The following is a 17,739-nucleotide window of genomic DNA, read 5'->3' as shown; positions in this document are numbered from 1 at the left end:
AAAGGCTCTGGAGCCTGGGGAGAGAGAACAATTGGCCTTCCCCATCACCACCACCACCGAGGCCCTCCGGAGGCAGGAAACAGCCTGTTTCCCTACTTCTGGTGGGCCGCACACGCTGGAGCTGAGCTCGCGTGCCCACTGATACGGCTATGCATGCCATAGGTCCGCCATCACGGGTCTAGGCCAATTATTCACAAGCTCAGCCTAACCAGACCTCGCAGGATGGTTGTGATAATGTTGGGTTGGGGCGGGGGGAGGCCATCTCCTACCATTCCCTGAGCAGAAAAAATGGAATGCAAATGGCATCTGGCTTCTTGCTTTTACAAAAATATATCAAGGGTTAAGTTGTACACCAAGGAGAAGGCGTAAGGGCTGGACACCATGCGCGTACGGCTATTCTAATATGCCAGCTACTCTACATTTTATACTAGTTATCTGGAGAAGGGGTTCAAATGCAAATCGGAAGCCCAGGTCAAGACAGTACCGCAGCCCGTCATGGAGTTGAGAGGACAGATAGTGAAAAAGAACACACACACCCCTCTCTCTCTCTCTCTTTTTGACGCATTGTCTCAACCACCCAAGATGACCTCCAAGTGGAGAAAGAGAGAGAGAGAGAGAGCTAGGCTGACGACTTACATAATCCAGATTGACTATGATCAGATAAAGTCCTATATGAAGGAGGCCACGGTCATTACACACAAATGGGATAAGTCAGATGTTGCAAGAAGTCAGATAAGTAGGACAGGAGAAGACCTGGATGCTCAGGTGCTCCTGAGCTGGCCGAAGGGATTGGTGGCTGCAGATGGAAGGAAGCAAAAGACGGCAAGGTAGCTTGGAACGCACATGCATTGACAAGCCAGGTGAAGCCAAGCTGATATCAAAAAAGCTGGATTCCAGTCAAAAGAATCTACTCTCGCGGGCAGTAGATTCTCTGTTCTTCAAGGGAACCTAACACCTCCCCCCCCAAACCTTAGCCTCACATTTGAACCGACTCGACGTTCTGGAATATCCCAATTTGCCAACTGTGGAACAAGAGAGCTCACTTTTATACGGCTTTCTAACTGCTCCTGTTCTACTTTTCTTCCAAGCCCTATTCCTCCTAGGGCTTTTAGCAGTGCCCTAAAAGCCACTCGGGGGGGGGGGGAAGGGATATTCCACTCCCACCCAGCGTTTTGCCAGCTTTTTCCTATACCTCCCTGGTTCCATCACCACCGTCAGATTCCAGCTGGAAATCTGAACCCCAGAATCCACCTGGATTTAAAACCCTTGTTCAAAAGCCGCGACTTGACTTCCCCTGTTGGTGCAAGACTCTCTAAGTCCCAGACGGTGGTTGTTTCCCAAAAGTGTAAATTGCACGAGTCAAACCCGCGGCTGCCTCCATGGCTTAGCAGAAGATCGAAAAATGAAAAACTGCGATGGTTTGATGCCGCAGAATTGAGGTGGAGAAAACTGCCTTGGACAATCCCAAGCCATCGTTGCCTTTGCTTTTCCATGACTGAGGAATCTTCCTTCCTTCCTCCCCTCCCAAGTTATCAACAAACCAGTGGCTGCTTTGGAGTCCGCCTGCTTTCTAACCCTAAAGTAAAATCTGTCTTCCGAACAAGACCCATCTTAAAAACCCAGAAGTGGGTTTCGAGAATAACTGTTTCCTGTTCTACCAAACCAAACAAAACAAAACCCCACCCCATAATAAAATAAATAGTGCCCGCCCACCCTCAATTCACCTGAATTCTGGAATTCTGTGAGCCCTCTGCAATCATGCATGGGTGAGAAGGGGAATCACAGCCTTTGTTAAGAGTGCACATGCAAAAAATAATAATAATAAAGGACTATTTCTGAATTTCCCTATTTCCTAAGAGAGTTGATCAAGGGAATTTCAGTTACTTAAGGATTCCAAACCCTCCTCCCTCCTACCCCACCCCAAGGTTTGATCTAGCTCTCTTAGCTAAATGTTGCTTCAAGAAGTGAGAAGAGAGAGCCCTCACGGTGCTCCCTGGCTGTGGCTGTGTGTTCTTTTTCTTTTTTTTTTCTTAAAAAAAAGGGGGGGGGGAGAACAGAAAGAAAAGGAAAGGGGGAGGGGAAAACCCATCGCCGGCGACGAGTGCATTCTTCCAAGCCTCACCACTTTTGGAAGTCAAGGGTGAAGACGGGCGCAAAAAAAGTTGGAGGACAAAGACAGAGGAATTCTTTCAAGAATTACGTGGCCAGGTTGGTCCCCCTGGCTGGAGGCGCTGGAGTTGGTGTCCCACGCTCCGAGCGTGTAGCACACAAAAAGACAAGTTTACAAAAGGAGGTGCGTTCCATAACCACTAATGGTGGCATTGGATCCTTTTTCCTCCAGGATACAGAAAGGAAATTCAAGGACGGGGGGGGGGAAAAACACCCCAGCATATGGGGAAGAAAGGGATGTCCCAGATATGCTAATTTTCGATGTGCAGGGATTTTTATTTTTATTTTTAGCGTGGAGGTTTGATTTCACGGCGAGATCGTCGTTGGAAACGAGTTGATTGCCTCTAGCAGAAACAGTCCACAATCAGGTTACCCTTCAGTTGCCTGATGGGTTTATTCCTCTCCCTTGCCTTTCGTTGGTGAGGATTGGACCAAGAGGATATCTCACAAAGGCCCAGACCAAGTCTCCCAGGAGTTGTCTCACCTCAAACACCTCTTTCGAATTTTCCAGGAGGAGGAGGAGGAGGAGGAGGAGGAACCATCTGGGTCACTGGCTTCACTGGTGCCAGCCAACTGGCCAACCTTTCCTGCAAAGACGCAGGAGTCTGTCCTCCTCAGGACAAAGTCGAGCATGGGTACCGCCTGCGCCAAGTTTCCTTCTCGCCAACCTAGCCTGAATTCACATCTGTCTTCGCCCTACAAGGATTGCGTCCTCATCTTGGAAGCGGCTGAGTTATGGCTTGAACCAGCTAAGCTAACCTCCTGGTTAATTTCCATCAGTCATCACCAGAGGAAGCGTTTGGCTTGCAGGAACCTGAGCGCCTGGAAGGGAGGGAGGGAAGGAGGTCTCCCTCGCCCACCCCCACCCCCCACGCCTCTTGATCCATGAACTGCAGCATGTGCTGAGAAGACACCAAACTGGCAGCCCAGCTGAACTTCACCCCTGCCTGCTCCACGCTCAAAACGGGGCTATCTCATTCCCGGCCATGCGTTACTGTGTACACGTGTACGCTTGTGTGTCTCGTGTGGTCCGTTTTCCCTCCAATCGGTCTGGGATTCCTACCGCAAGCCGAGGGCCGTCAGCGTGGCCAAGAGTTGTGCACAAGACAAAGAAGAGAGACAGATGCAGGGAGAGAGAGATTAAGATTAAGCCTCCGTTCGGTTCGGTTTGGGATCGGCTTTCCGAATGTAGCTTCCCGCCTGCTAAGTGCGTTTCACCTGTTTTTAGGCCTGGAGAGACCATTTAGACAGTCAATTGCCTTTTTTTGGGGGGGGGGGCATGGAAACCGAAGGGCAGATTTAAGCTCAGATGCACCCACTCCACCTGAACCAAATGCAAAAAACAACATCTGATCCCAGTTGGTTTTTAAGGGTCCTCTCTCGCTCTCCTCCTCCTCTCGCTGTGCAGCTTTCAGCCCCATCCATCCACTCTTCGGTTAGCAAATCCCCCCTTATCCCAAAACACACGTCTAGAGTTTGTTTAGTTTCCTTTTTTTTTTTGTTTCGTTTTGTTTTTCTTGGGCTCAGTTCAGCTTCCTTAAATTTTGACCCGAACGCGGAGGTGGGCAGCAGAGTTGCCGAAGTTCTCACTAACACTCATCTATGTTAAGGCTGATGAACTCCTGTATACATTTTCGGTACTGAAGCTCTGTAGGGCTATTGTTGGTATATTGACCTGGATGCCCAAAGGGACCTTCGGCTTCACGCATCTCTTCATTCATCCGAGCCAGACGCAGCCTGTAGGATGAGAAGCAGAGAGGAATGTTAGTTAGGGAGGAGAAGAAACAGTGCTTGGATCAAGCAGGGATGGTACAGGCAGTTGGGAGTTAAACCCTTTGGCACTAAGGAAGCAGCACAGTTGATGAATAGCAATAGGCCTTAGACTTATATACCGCTTCACGGTGCTTTATAGCCCCTCTCTAAGCGGTTTACAGAGTCAGCCTCTTGCCCCCAACAATCTGGGTCCTCATTTTGCCAACCTCGGAAGGATGGAAGGCTGAGTCAACCTTGAGCCAATCGGTCAGGATCGAACTCCTGGCAGCGGGCAGTTAGCCTGCAATACTGCATTCTAATCACTGGGAAGGAATGAAAGAATGAAGGGAGGGAAGAATAGTACTTAAGACTTATATACCGCTTCACAGTGCTTTATAGCCCCTCTCTAAACGGTTTACAGAGTCAGCTTCTTGCCCCCAACAATCTGGGTCCTCATTTTAAACACCTCGGAAGGACCGAAGGCTGAGTCAACCTTAAGCCTGGTGGAATTTGAACTGCCAAATTGCAGGCAGCTGGCAATCAGCAGAAGTAGCCTGCAGTACTGCACTCTAACCACTGCGCCACCGTGGCTCTTATAAAGATAGTGGTCCGTCAGAGCTAAGCCACGATATTTTTTATTTTTTTGGCCATAACCGGCCCAACCTATTCCTGGGGTGTTGAGTTTCTAGGTCAGCTCCTTCCAGCCCCGACATGCAGCTCCTCTCCGATTGCAGGAAGGACACACTTACAAGGTCACGATGTCTGCATTCGCGGCCTGGACAGCGATGCTGAGGGGGTCCTGCCCGTCCTCGTCCACTGCGTGCTGGTTGGCTCCTCTCTTTAGGAATAAACAGACCTGGCTGCCAAATGTTGAAAGAGAAGAGGAAGGGGGAAAAAAAGGGAGAGAGAAAATATAGGTCAGCCAAGAATACGCTGTGAGAAGGAAAGTTTGAAGAGATGGGCGACACTAAGGTTAAGAAGCATGAACGTATCATGCTAGACTTTCACAGGAAGCTACTTTACACTGGATCAGTTCCTTTGTTTAGACTTTCCACCTGCAAATGGTTACCACCTGGGTCAGATACATCAGGAGTTGCTCTTCGAACTAACCTGGGTCAGCAGCTTTGTTCTCAACCCCATTTACCCACAGGTCCTATTGTTGGCACGTGCCTGGGTCTCGCGCCAGCGGCTTGAAAACCAGCGAGGTAGGATATCTCATCTGTTTATCCTCAGACCTTCCAGAGAGAATCTGTTCTGACCCAGCTCCCCAGAGACCACAAACCCTCTGAAGTTAAATCAATGATTCCTTTATTAGAAGCGCCGGCAGCCCCTGAAAAAAGTTTTTCTCTCACCGCAGGCTAACAAGATCGGCCGGCTGGAAGTTGAGTAGCTGTCTGCTACATCTATTCATCTCCGCCCCCTGCCTTTTATCCCCAGAGATAGGGTGGGGTTTCGCTAGCAGCGGTGGCTCTTCCGTCCCAAGGACCGGCCCATTGATTTCCACCACTCTCCTTTCCTCTGCCATCTGCACATCAGGCACTGGACCCAGCTGTTCCTCCTCTTCCTCATCAACCACCTCCAGACCTGGGGGCTGTTGACTCTCCAACTGAGGGCTGACGGACGGCCCAAGCTCCGCCTCTGTCTCTCACTCCATTCCCTCTTCCCCCTCGGAGCTCTCAGGTCGCCTTGACGCTGGCCCTGACTCTCACACCTCTTCCTCATCTGATACGGCTACTGGAGGGGCCGGCGGCCGACAGGCCACAACAGAATCAAGAGCACAAATGGTGTCTCCAGAGCAGAGTCACAACTGCAAACAGCCGTTTACTTCCCCAGGCTTCAGAATTTTGAACTACCACCATTTTGGGGAGGGGGGTGGTAGCTGAAGGCACATCAGGTGACCTACCCAGTGTGGCCCAAATATGTGGCGTGATGCAAAGGTGCCCTTCCTCGGATATCTCTTTGGTTAACGTCTGCCCCGTTCTGGAGCAAAAATTCACAAGCTATTAGTGAGCCCTGAAAGAAGCAGAGAAAGAGATGTTAGGGTTTTGGAGTCTTGGACTTCTCTTATGTTATACAGGCAGTCCTCGACTTAATGACAGTTCGTTTAGTGACCGTTCAAAGCTACAAAGCACTGAAATAAGCGACTTTTGATCGTCTTTATGGCTGTTGCAACCTCCCCATGGTGAAATGCTCCCGGTTCTGACCAGATCTCGCAACCCAGTAGCGATCGTGGCCGGTGGTTCGGCAATCCGGTAGCGATCGCCGAACCACCGACAACCCCCATGCCCGGGGTGGTCATTACTTCCTGGTTTTAACCAGGAAGTAATGTGTTTTTATCTTCTGCGCATGCTCAGAAGGTTTTGTGCATGCGCAGAGGGTCTGCACGCGCATGTGGGGTGTGTGGACTTCCGAGCCGGTAAGGAAGATAAGTAGATTTCACCCCAGAGTGATAACCCTTAACAACTTTGGCAAGCGAGGTCATAAAATGGGGACAAAACTCGCTGAACGAATTTCTCACTTAGCCCAGAAATGTTGGGCTCCATTGTGGTCGTAAGCCGAGGATTGATTATATATCGTAGCTTTAAGGAGGAAGTCCATCCCCTCCTGCTCCAAATTTGGAGATCCACTTGGGATTCCCCTCCATCTTCTGGCCCTTAGTGGGAGGCAGAGATCCCCTTAGTGGGATCTGGTGCCGATGAAGACCACTTTAACCGCACATAGACACGTCAGTCAGACCTGCTTTGCCCCGATGGAGCAATCTCGAAACTGGCCCGGCGACAGCGTGGGTATCGCTCACCCCCATGACAGCCTGGATCAGCGGGGTTTTGTTCTCATCCTCTTCGTTCACCCAGTTGACGTTGGCGCCATGGGCCAGGGCCTCCGCCATGACCGGCAGGTTCCGGGCCCTCGAAGCCTTGTAAACTAGCAAACCGGGATGGAGCTCCCTCAAGTCTTCCAAATCGGAGGCCTCCTGCTCAATTTCGACTTCCCCGCTGGATTCTTCCGAGACTTCACACTCTGCAGGGAGGAAGAGGAAGAGAATGAGAAACCATTTCTGGGGAGATTGTCAGTCAGTCATCCAGGTTTATGGTTGTCCCAAAGCTGCTATTTTTTCAAAAGGCAACTGGACTTTTTGGTTTTTTTTCCTTGAAGACGTTTCGCTTCTCATCCAAGAAGCTTCTTCAGTCCAGTTCGCTTCTCATCCAAGAAGCTTCTTCAGTTTTGAAGAAGCTTCTTGGGAGGAGAAAGCAAAATGTCTTCAAAGAAAAAAAACCCAAGTCCACTTGCCTTTTCAAAAAAAACAACAACAGAGCTTTGGAAAAATGAAATACGGGTGACAAAAGACCTCTGGAAGCATTGTATCTTCCCAGCAAGATTACAACGGCTATGCTACGCGAGTTATCCAGCTAGCCACTGTGACCACTGGCGATAGATCTTATCTCTATTCCCTGATCTCAGGTTGGCGGCCACGACTGTCGGATGTGGTAGCGGAATTCTACGGCGGCTGTGCTCTGCTTTGGGCAAAGGCAGAAATTCCTGCGGCCCATCTCCCTCTCTGGCTGAAGAGCTCACCTTCTTCTGTGACACTATCAACCACCGAGCCAAACAGCAAGACGTCTGTACTCCCATCAGTGCTACCACCCAGTCCACTGTCGCTGCTTAGACCTATGGGATCAAAGGAGGAACCAAGTAAACGTTTAATATAATAGGTATCATAAACTACCGGTTTTCCCACCCCGCATGTTGGTTGCTCGAGATTCCTGCTCTTCTCTCCTTTCTGGTTGCCCATCTTTTTTATTTATTTATTTATTTATTATTCATATTTGTATACCGCCCTATCTCCCGAAAGACTCAGGACGGTTCACAGGCACATAAAACATTTATATGCAAATTAAGATAATCATTAAAAAACTTATTCTAATGCCTAATTATTAAAAATATAAATATACATATTAAAACCAATTTAAAACCCCTATAAATTTAAAATCTAAGCCAGTCCTGCACAGATGAATAAATGTGTCTTGAGCTTCGCGACGGAAGGTTCGGAGGTCCGGAAGTTGACGGAGTCCTGGGGGTAGTTCGTTCCAGAGGGTGGGAGCCCCCACAGAGAAGGCCCTTCCCCTGGGCGTCGCCAGACGACACTGCCTCGCTGACGGCACCCTGAGGAGTCCCTCTCTGTGAGAGCGCACGGGTCGGTGAGAGGTATTTGGTAGCAGTAGGCGGTCCCGTAAACATCTTGTATGGATGTTTGTTTTATTTAGTCATTCATTCATTCATTCATTTTGTCAGGCATGTGTTAGATCAGGGGTCACCAACCTTTCGGACCTCAGGGACCACTTACATTCATAATTTTAAATCCCGCAGACCACTAATATGATCTGCCTAATGACCAGCTGGGTAGGCGTGGCTAGATGATCATGTGACTGGGTGGGTGCGGTCAACTTGAGGGCACCTCTACTTGCCCCTCCCCTCCCCCCTTCTCCTCCCCTCCCTGCCCTGGCTCCTTAGGGCCCCAACAGGAAGCAGTTGTTGGAGCTAAGCAGCCACCAGGAGGAAGAGTTGGCAAAACAAGTCAGCTCAAATTGGATCTGACCGAGAAGGAGGCTCAGCAGAAGCACCTCACTGAGGACTAGGAGCATTGGCTTTTCAAGCAGAGGGAAGACCTGTGGGAGTGCAAGGCCAGGTAACGGTGCCTGGAGGCTCAGCGGGCTGAGATGGTCAGCCAATTCCAGGCCATGATGCAGTCCCACTGGAACGAGGCCCTCTGGATCTTCGCCACCAGCGGCGTTTCTCTCCAGCCTTTGCCCAAAGCTCCACACTAGGAGGCCGAAGCAGACCCCAAGTCGGAATTTCTGCCCCCCTCCGACCCACACAAAAAGACCCCAAAGGAGGGAGACTCTTTGCAGCATCATAAACATTCATTGCACGTATCTGTCCCAGGGGGCCGTAGTTTAAGGACCCCTGATTTAGTGCAATATAAAAAAATGAAATTAATTTTTCTGCAGACCACTGGTTGGTGACCACTGTATTATATAACAGGAATAAGTATAAACGTGGATATGAACACAGGAAATGAGTACAAATAAATGGGGACAGTAGGAGAGGGAGAGAAGGAACGCTGGTGCGCTTATGCACACCCCTTAACAGACCTCTTAGGAATGTGAGTGAGGTCAGCAGTAGACAGTCTTAGGTTAAAATTTTGGAGGTTTGGGGAAGAAACCACAGAGTCAGGTAGTGCATTCCAGGCACTGACCACTCTGTTGCAGTCATATTTTCTGCAATCGAGTTTGGAGCGGTTCACTTTAAGTTTGTATCTATTGCGTGCTCATGTATTGTTGCGGTTGAAGCTGAAGTAGTCACTGACAGGTAAGGACATTGTGGCAGATAATTTTATGTACTACGCTTAGGTCAGACCGAAGGCGGCATAGTTCTAAGTTGTCCGAGCCCAAAATTTCAAGTCTGGTGGCAGAAGGGATTCTGTTGTGAGGAGAGCAGCGGAGGACTCTTCTTGTGAAATACCACTCTCAATTGTCCGATATACAATGCGGGTTCCAGGCAGATGAACTGTATTCAAGGTTTTGTATGCTCTAGTTAGCAGTACAATATTACCGGAGAAGACGAGGTTCTCCACATCTGCCCTGAAGTGTCTCTACCTCTTTTCCTGAAACATTTTCCTTCCCCACTCCCACCCCGCCCCACCAATCTTTTCCAAATTCACCAAGGCCTACACGTTTCGTTTGAAACCCTTTACCGCTGGTACGGTTTTGTTTGCAGAAGGATTTCTAGATTGTGTTTAAAACATGGGTGCTTGGGAGCTTCATTAAAAGGTCCTCTGGCAGAGAGAAGGAACAGGGAAAAGCCAGAAAGATAAAGAGGTTAACAAGAGTTGGAAGGGACCTTGTAGGTCATCTAGTCCAGGGGTCTCCAACCTTGGCAACTTCAAGACTTGTGGACTTCAACTCCCAGAACTCTGGGAGTTGAAGTCCACAAGTCTTAAAGTTGCCACTATATCACAAGTCTTAAAGTTGCCAACTATATCAGTTGACCCCTGATATAGTCCAACCCTCCTGCTGAAGCGGACCCTACACCATTTTTGACAGAAAGGAAAGCGATACAATTCAGGGACACAATATAGAACGGTGCTCGGTTTGTCCTTTTAAATCGGTGAATGAGCAATGGGTGGGCCACTGTTATCCCCACCCCTCAAGGAACCTCCTTAATAATAGGGACGGGGACCAGTGAGTGAAGAGAGAAATCTGCCAAAAGAATGAAGTTTTGTCTCACAGGGAAATCTCAGAGGGATGGAGAAACATCCCGACTTTAAGCCCAATTATATTGACTTCAGTTCCACTTAACTTTAATCAAACTGGGTTTCTGTCCTGATTCCCTCTTTACTTCTCTGGGCTTCACCTGCCCATTTTGGCACATTTCAAAGACCAGGCTTGTCTCTCAGCCAGAGTTGGATTCCCCCCACCCCCGAGCCTGTTCAAAGCTAGGTATTTCTGGCAAGATGGATCCTGGGGGCCTCAGAGCCTCTTGCTTTGAGGCAGGGGTGAAATCCAGCAGGTTCCGACAGGTTTTGGAGAACCGGTAGCGGAAATTTTGAGCAGTTTGGAGAACCGGCAAATACCACCTCTGGCTGGCCCCAGAGTGAGGTGGGAATGGGGATTTTGCAACATCCTTCCCCCAGGAGTGAGGTGGGAATGGGGATTTTGCAATATCCTTCCCCTGCCATGCCCACCAAGCTACGTCCACCAAGCCACACCACACCACGCCCACCAAGCCACGCCCACAGAACCGGTAGTAAAAAAAAATTGGATTTCACCACTGCTTTGAGGTCACCAGATATACAGTAAGATATTAGATATCCATGGTGACAAAGCTCTTGCCCTCTAGTAATGTTCTACAGCCTTACCTCCATCCAGGAGAAACGGTGAACCGCTGCCTCCAGGGCCATTGCTGGTCTCACTCCATGGGCTGGCTCCCACCGGCTGTTGAGTTGACGCCTGGTTCCCACCTGAAGAGAAGGAGGTCAGAAACCTGACAAAGTGCAGGCAGAGCCCATTTTCACAGTATTGCAATTTATATTCTTCTTTTTTTAAAAAAAATAATAATAATAAATGCATCGAACAGATTTTGTTCTTCATGGAGGGAGAAAAAGGGAGTTTGGGGAGAGGGAGTGAACCAGCTGCTTAAATGTGGCACAAAACAAAGAGAGAAGGGAGGGGAAACCCAGCTGTTGAATTTGAGAAAGTCCAGGAAAAAAAAAATCAACATTTCTCCCTTTAATCGCTCCCTCCCTCTCGTAGCTGAGCATAGATCTGCTACAGCTGTGTGAGGAGGGATCACCGATCAAAGACTTACCGCGCGGTCCGGCTCCTGTGTCAAAGTACGAGAAGAGGGAATCCAGTTCGTCAGGGCAAAAGAGGGAATCTCGCCGGAACTTCCTTTCCAAAGTGGCAGCTGTTTGAAAAATAACTTTTATTTACTACGGTGTTTCCACCAAAATAAGACCGGGTCTTAATATTATTTTTTGCACCAGATGCACTAGGGCTTATTATCTGGTTAGGTCTTATTTTGGGGGGGAAATACGGTACTAATTGCGTCTGTCTGTCTGATGATCTTATCTGGGTCTTATTTTGGGGGCAAGGCTCATATTACAAGCATCTTGAAAAACCATGCTAGGCCTTATTTTCCAGTTGGGTCTTATTTTTGGGGAAACAGGGTATTTTTCTAACGTAGAGACACCAACACATACAAATAGGTATATTTATATAAAAAAAATTGCAAAGCCAGGATTTTTTAAACTGTGGTTTATTGGACAAATCACCGTGCTAGGGTAGCTTCCTGATAATGACCTGTTAATCGGCAAACCTCAGAGCCCACCAAGCCGTATGGAGTGACTTTGGCTAATTCCAAACCTGGTTAGTTCTTGGATGAGAGACCTCAAAGCAATCACAAAGGCAAGACTGCTTGCCAATACAATGTAAAAACAATCTTCATTGGGTATCAATGTGTTTGAAAGAACTGAAGGCAAATCCTGAAATCAGGGCGAACAAGCTACAGTACTTAAAAGTGGACGTATGTGTCCCAGGAAGTACTATAAAATTAAATATGCTAAAAAAAGAATCACATTACAGATAATGGTCTGCTTACATCTATTCATTTAGCGACTGTTCACTGAAAAAAAAAAGGGGGACTTATGACCTGTTTTCACACTTATGACTGCTGCAGCGTGTCCCCACAGTCATGTAATCAAAAGTCTGGCCACTTGGCAATTGCCATGTATCTGTGGCGGTTGCAATGTCCTTTGGTCACGCGATCACCGCCTGTAACTTTCCCAGCGAGCCAAGTCAATGAGAGAGAAGCCAGGTTCATGCCTCGCTTAGTGATGGAAATTTTAGGCTCAAATTGTGGTCATACGTTGAGGGCTATATCCGCATTCTCAGCTCCGCGTATTTCAGGATGAAATCAGTATTTTTTTATAATCGCATTTTCCCCACCCCTCTCTCTAAGGGATATCAGGAAAAAGCTCCACCGTCTGAACCAGGGGTCTCCAACCTTGGCAACTTTAAGCCTGGCGGACTTCAACTCCCAGAATTCCCCAGCATCTGTCTGAACCTGGGGTCTCCAACCTTGACAACTTTAAGCCTGGCGGACTTCAACTCCCAGAATTCCCTAGCCAGCTGGCTGGGGAATTCTGGGAGTTGAAGTCCGCCAGGTTTAAAGTTGTCAAGGTTGGAGACCCCTGGTCTAAACCATCCATCAAGTTCTCATGATGTGGATCGCCCTACCTGAAGAGTGGGCAGCCGGAGACGCGTTTCCCGCCTCGTGCCGATACTTCCTACGAGTCGTGGGCGCCTTCGTAGTGCTGTTGCACCTCTGGCATTTCTTCACACTCCAGCGACGGGGCTTCTGCTCGTTGTCGGCCAGGGGTTCTCCAGAAGGTAGCTTCTTCAGAAACTTCTTCTCCACGTATTTGACTTTGATCCATGCTTCTTTGTCCTGCCTGCCAGGAAACCCATTTCTCGTGCCGTTCAGAGTCTGAGTTTGCACACCCCACAGGCCTGACTTATTAAATACTGATCATAGTTAGGGATTTTAATCTCTTTTTAATCTCTTTTTGGTATGGTGATTTACAGTTTGATATATACCAGAGGTGGGATTCACTTACCTTCCCTACCAGTTCGCGAATGTGAGTGCATGCGCCACCTCCGCGCATGCACACGGCCTTCTGTGCATGCACAGTAATCGTGCATTACATCTGGGTGGGCGGGCAGAGCTTCCTTCAGTCACCGCTACCGGTTCGGGCGATCCGGAGAGAACCGGCTGAATCCCACCACGGATATATACCCCAGGAAGACAGCTTAATCCATTAACTGGCTTACGTGTGTCATCTGAACACAGCAACAGCAGTACAAATAGTCCACAGCTTACAACCGTTCCTTTAGTGAACCGTTCAAAGTTACGACGGCACTGAAAAAAGTGACTTATAGCCATTTTTCACAGAGCTGTCGCAACATCCCCGCATCACGTGATCTAAATTGAGACCCCTGGCAACTGACTTGTATTTAGGATGGGTTGCAGCGTCCCGGGGAATCACGTGATCCCCTTTGGCAGCCTTCTGATAAGCAAAGTTCACGGGGAAGCCAGATTCACTTAACAGCCGTTATTACTAACTTAACTGCAGTGATTCACTTAGCAGCCGTGGCAAGAAAGGTCATAAAGTGGGACAAAACTCACTTGAACAACTCTCTCGTTTAGCAAGGGAAATGTTGGGATCGGTTGTGGTTGTAAGCCGTTGGTTCGCTGTAATTTGGCTGTAAGCTGGGAGGCAGCCTTGCCTGCTAATTCACGGGGAAGCAGACATGGCAGTACTAAAACATGGGTAGCAGGGAGACGCGGGAAAAGCTTTACCTTGAGCTTCCAGCTGTCGGCTTTTTCAGCCCCATTTCCTCACACTGTGCCTCGTAGATCTGATTCATGGTGGCGTTGCCCAGCTCACACATCAGCTTTTGAACAATATATGAAAAAACAAGAATAATGTGTGAACCGATGCTGCTCTTTCGGCTTCTCCGTTTATGTACAACACCCTGTTTCAAATCGTATCATGGGGGCTTCTCAGTGACGATGCCCTCATTCTGGGATAGGACCCCCAGACAGAGGCACCTGGTGCCTTTCTTTGGTTCCAGGACTGGTTCTTCTCTGCCCAGTTCAAATCCAACACACTTAAATATATGATGCTCGTTCTTTAAGCTACGATTTTTCTCTTCAAAGCTGCAAAATTGAATGCAGTGGTTTTCAACCCTGGCACCTTGAAGAGGTGTGGACTTCAATTCCCAGAATTCCCCCGCTTCTTCAAGGTGCCATGATGGAAAAAACACTGGTTTACTTTTATTCTATTTTTTTTTTTTTTGAAGTGAATGCAAAATGGAGTGTCAGAAACGTCGCATTTTCTTCCTCAAGAGCGTCTGTGCATTGTTGTTTTACTCAAGATGTGATTTGGACTCTCTTTCCCCCCCCCCCCGTCTTTTGACTACATCCAGGGGTGGGATTCTACCGGTTCGGACCGGTTCGGGCGAACTGGTAGCTCCAACAATCAGCTGGGAGCAAACCGGTTTGCTCTGACAATCAGCTCGGCCCGCCCCCTGCACTTTACTTAACTTTATCTTCTCAGCTGATTGGCGTGGCAGAGCGGATTGCCACGCCTCAGCTGCGTTACTCCCAAGTGGTAACACAGAAGCTTAGTATTTGTAAAACTCCACAGCGCGCAATCACCAAACCGGTTGTTAAACCGGCAGCATCCCACCACTGACTACATCCCTTTTAGCGAGTGAGGGTTTGGCCTTTACCTTCAATAATTCTGGCTCCCAAGAATCCAACGTGAGCGACCGCACTTTGGAGCAGTGAACTCCCAAGCTCCTGTAGGGCAAAATGAAGAGAAGTGGTCAGCTTCTGTCATGTCCCACTCCTCCGCTGACGGCCGGGTCAGGGAAATCCGAATCAGGCTTGCCTCTGCAGCTCTGCCAAAGTCCTAGCAAAGTCCTCAGGGCAGGCAGGAGACCAGAAAGTGACTTCAGCAAGATATGTTTAGACTTTGCCTGACTCAGAGAATGCCAGAAAGCAGATCCTTTATATAGGCCATGGGGTGTGGCTCCATGACTCAGCACTTATCCAGGCCTGCCCCTCCCTTCCTTCTGACGCCACCGCCTATCAATTCTTCTGAAGCGAGGGTCACTCCAGTCTGCAGCTGTTGGTAATTGACCTCCCTCAGAGTCACATGCTGTGGGGGAGGGGGAGGGGTCTAGTTGTTCCGTTTGCCTGGGCATGGAGCCAGGGCTGGGGCCGGGAGGTGCTCCCTCCTCCGCAGCCTGTCTGGGCATGGAGCCAGGGTTGGGGCCGGGAGGTGCCCCTCCTCCTCAGCCTGTCTGGGCATGGAGCCAGGGCTGGGCCCGGGAGGTGCTCCCTCCTCCGCAGCCTGTCTGGGCATGGAGCCAGGGTTGGGGCCGGGAGGTGCCCCTCCTCCTCAGCCTGTCTGGGCATGGAGCCAGGGCTGGGGCCGGGAGGTGCTCCCTCCTCCGCAGCCTGTCTGGGCATGGAGCCAGGGTTGGGGCCGGGAGGTGCCCCTCCTCCTCAGCCTGTCTGGGCATGGAGCCAGGGCTGGGGCCGGGAGGTGCTCCCTCCTCCGCAGCCTGTCTGGGCATGGAGCCAGGGTTGGGGCCGGGAGGTGCCCCTCCTCCTCAGCCTGTCTGGGCATGGAGCCAGGGCTGGGGCCGGGAGGCATACTAGGACATTCCTCAGCGTTCGGAAGCAGATAAGAAGACCCTGGCTGCGGTGAGAGCGGGCAAGACACAACAGTTTCCCCTGCTGCTGAGCCAAGTCAAATTGCAATTGACGACTCAACTGCTGCATTTGTTCTGAAATAACTGCCTCGCATGGGCAGGAGAACAGCCTCCTGGGCCAGCTAAGAAGCTGGAAGTGCTTTGATCTTCTCAGCACCCAAGGAGGCATTCATGAAAGTACCTGTAGGGTCCCTGGTGCTCTCTGATCTTGGTGGTTTTCTTGCAGACGTTTCATTACCCAGCTAGGTAACCTCATCAGTGTCAACCCTACAGTTCCTTAGACTGATGATGTTATCTAGCTGGATAATGAAAACGTCTGCAAGAAAACCACTGAACTCCGAGAGCACCAAGGATCCCACAGTTCTCCTCTTCCTCCACTCCACGCATCCCACTCCTTTCTAGCACTGATAATGTTACCTAGTTGGGTGATGAAACTTCTTCAAGAGTGCACCAAGGACCCTACAGTTGAACCCTGAGCTACAAATATTCTCTTATATAATGTGGAAGATACCTGTGTATCCCTGAACATTCAATGCATAGTAAGATGCCCAAGTTGATGCTCGCCCACCGGGGATCGGCCTGCCCGCAGTCACAACACTGGTCGTTGCCGGAGATACTCTGCACCCTCTGCAGGATCGTTTCCCCTTTCCCACTTCGGTCCCGGGAATCGGAGGCGGAATCGATACTGCTGGTCGAAGGGGAAGCTGTTCGATCCAATTTCTGGAGGAAGAGAAAAGCCAAAGATTGAAATATCAAGCAAAGACACAGCTTGTCAAGCATCCCTCAAGGAGGTTCCTTTGCTTTTTGATTTCTCTTAATTGCAACTAAAAATATTTTGGTATCCATTTTCAAGGATAATCTGGAAGCTGATTGGATACAAATGCCTCCCGTCGTTATGGGGAAAAAAAGGATGCCTCGTATCTGTTTTCTAATTTCTAGGAAAATTTTATGAGATGTGTCAGAATGAGCATAGTGTAACTATATGAGACAACCCAGGAACAAATACAGTAAAGAACGGTTTGTATTTAAATCGTGGTTTTATCTACAAAGAATATATACATACACGTACTTTAGTCAGACCTCAAACAAACAGCAATTACAGCACAGTAGCATACACTGAGGGAGAGAGAGAGATATACCCCAACAGGGCCTCTTCTTATTACAGTCTCTTAAAGTGATAGCGGCCCAAAAACCTTGCTGACTCATTCCCAGCATTACATCATCGTAGCGGCTGGTCAGCTCTTAAATCATGACCCCAACAGTATATCTACGACAAATTTATGGGTATGACTCCTACAAGCCTTCTGGCTGACCGCTCTACTCACTTCAATGTAGCAGCTATCGGGGCTTTCCCGATAAGCGGAGGCTATGCTTGCTTGGACAGCCTGGATCCACGCTTGGCGCAGTTTCTCTGAATCGGCTTGTAACATGCAGCTCCTGCAGTGGGGAAAACGAGAAGAAGCTGCTTACCAGGAGAAAGAGAATCGAAGTCTGGTCCAGTGAGGTCCTCCCGTTCTCAACCCTTTTGATACCAGAAAATATTAATTTCCCCTTTGCTTATTATTTATCGATTACGACTGCTTGGCTCAGCAGCAGCAAATTTGGAGGCAAACTAAGTTTTACTTAGGTTAAACACAAAAGTTCTTGGACGGTTCACGGCCACACCTGGCCCCTCCAAAACTGGAATTTGGAGCAGTGTGTGAATGGTTTGGTTAACAAGCCATAAATCATGACTTGTAACAAGCAAAGCCAGGCAGAATAAGGGAGAAATCCACTGGACTCTAAAGGCATCCTTCTAACAAATTGTGTAAGGGCTAAACCAGAATCAACATAGATAGAGGAACATCAGGGTTTATTTTTAAGTGAGAGCATGGTTTCTTGTTTAGATGGAGAAACTGTTATGAAGCAGACAAAGCAGATAGATGGATGGATGTACAGTAGTGGCCAAAATTGTGGAAACCTTTTGGGAAAAGTG

At 49.0% G+C, this 17,739-nt stretch overlaps 1 protein-coding gene across 1 annotated transcript in view; it reads right to left on the bottom strand.

The window, feature by feature from the left end:
- ACAP3 (ArfGAP with coiled-coil, ankyrin repeat and PH domains 3) overlaps positions 1 to 17,739 on the bottom strand; it is a 102,842-nt gene that overhangs the window by 11,281 nt on the left and 73,822 nt on the right. The window contains exons 14-25 of the mRNA XM_058160879.1: positions 17,090 to 17,201; positions 16,276 to 16,484; positions 14,775 to 14,844; positions 13,840 to 13,934; positions 12,717 to 12,931; positions 11,287 to 11,385; positions 10,838 to 10,939; positions 7,495 to 7,587; positions 6,719 to 6,939; positions 5,825 to 5,934; positions 4,671 to 4,781; positions 3,845 to 3,906 (exon numbers count right to left, since the gene is read on the bottom strand). Of these exons, the coding sequence (XP_058016862.1) occupies positions 3,845 to 3,906; positions 4,671 to 4,781; positions 5,825 to 5,934; positions 6,719 to 6,939; positions 7,495 to 7,587; positions 10,838 to 10,939; positions 11,287 to 11,385; positions 12,717 to 12,931; positions 13,840 to 13,934; positions 14,775 to 14,844; positions 16,276 to 16,484; positions 17,090 to 17,201 (1,499 nt within the window). The remainder of the gene's footprint in view (positions 1 to 3,844; positions 3,907 to 4,670; positions 4,782 to 5,824; positions 5,935 to 6,718; positions 6,940 to 7,494; positions 7,588 to 10,837; positions 10,940 to 11,286; positions 11,386 to 12,716; positions 12,932 to 13,839; positions 13,935 to 14,774; positions 14,845 to 16,275; positions 16,485 to 17,089; positions 17,202 to 17,739) is intronic.

The sequence above is a fragment of the Ahaetulla prasina genome, chromosome 18 (genome assembly GCF_028640845.1).
Source record: "Ahaetulla prasina isolate Xishuangbanna chromosome 18, ASM2864084v1, whole genome shotgun sequence".
Lineage (NCBI taxonomy): Eukaryota > Metazoa > Chordata > Lepidosauria > Squamata > Colubridae > Ahaetulla > Ahaetulla prasina.
Note: the sequence above shows the minus strand (reverse complement) of the source record. Positions and strands in the feature narration are given on the sequence as shown.